Source organism: Etheostoma spectabile, chromosome 3 (assembly GCF_008692095.1).
Source record: "Etheostoma spectabile isolate EspeVRDwgs_2016 chromosome 3, UIUC_Espe_1.0, whole genome shotgun sequence".
Lineage (NCBI taxonomy): Eukaryota > Metazoa > Chordata > Actinopteri > Perciformes > Percidae > Etheostoma > Etheostoma spectabile.
The window spans coordinates 14,366,197-14,366,967 of NC_045735.1; the positions used below are offsets into that span (position 1 = coordinate 14,366,197).

General features: G+C 36.4%; 1 protein-coding gene across 1 annotated transcript in view; it reads left to right on the forward strand.

The window, feature by feature from the left end:
• nox4 (NADPH oxidase 4) overlaps positions 1-771 on the forward strand; it is a 20,651-nt gene that overhangs the window by 1,004 nt on the left and 18,876 nt on the right. The window contains exon 2 of the mRNA XM_032512166.1: positions 36-131. Coding sequence (XP_032368057.1) covers positions 36-131 — 96 coding nt within the window. The remainder of the gene's footprint in view (positions 1-35; positions 132-771) is intronic.

The window sequence follows — 771 nt, forward strand, 5'->3', positions numbered from 1 at the left end:
TGTGTGTGTGTGTGTGTGTGTGTGTGTGTGTGTAGATGCTGTGGCTGGGAGTGAACACTTGGCTCTTCTTAAAGACCTTCTTTCTGTACTACACTGGACAGCAGTATCACTACCTCTACAAGATGCTTGGGGTAAGCCTTGGCACATTTACATCTGCACAATGCATTTATTTATTTCATTGTGTGTCTTAATGTCTTAATAGTTAATATTCAATGTTTTTTAAAGGTTATAGTCTGTAATTCAAATGTTAACAATAAGTTTTACCCTACTACCACCCAAATTCAAAATATCTGTTGTCACTTCCAGATAGAAGAACAGGTGATCAGCAACTACATATAAGTTTCAAATATTATGTTCATATTGCCTGTTATGTTTATTTATTCCCCTAATCTCCAAAAGTCACACGGGGACCTGCAAGGAAGCCTAAACAAGTTGATACTGATTTGCCATTACAGTGTTTAAGAAAAACTAAAAACTTTACGTAATAACTGCCTCAATCACCAAAACCCTTATTATATACTAGAAGATTATGCTGATGTAGTTTTTATGGTAGACATTTTTTTACATGTCACAGTCAGGAAAGCACATGTGTAAACAATAAAATAAACAATGGTTGAATTTGGGGTCCTGGTATTGTGCATGCTGGCTCAATGCCACACTGTCCTGGCAAGCCATCATTAATACCAAGCAGAGTGAAAAATGTGAATTTCCCCTTGTGGGATAGATAAACGCATGTCTTCTTCTTCATCTTCTTCTTCTTCTTCTTCTTCT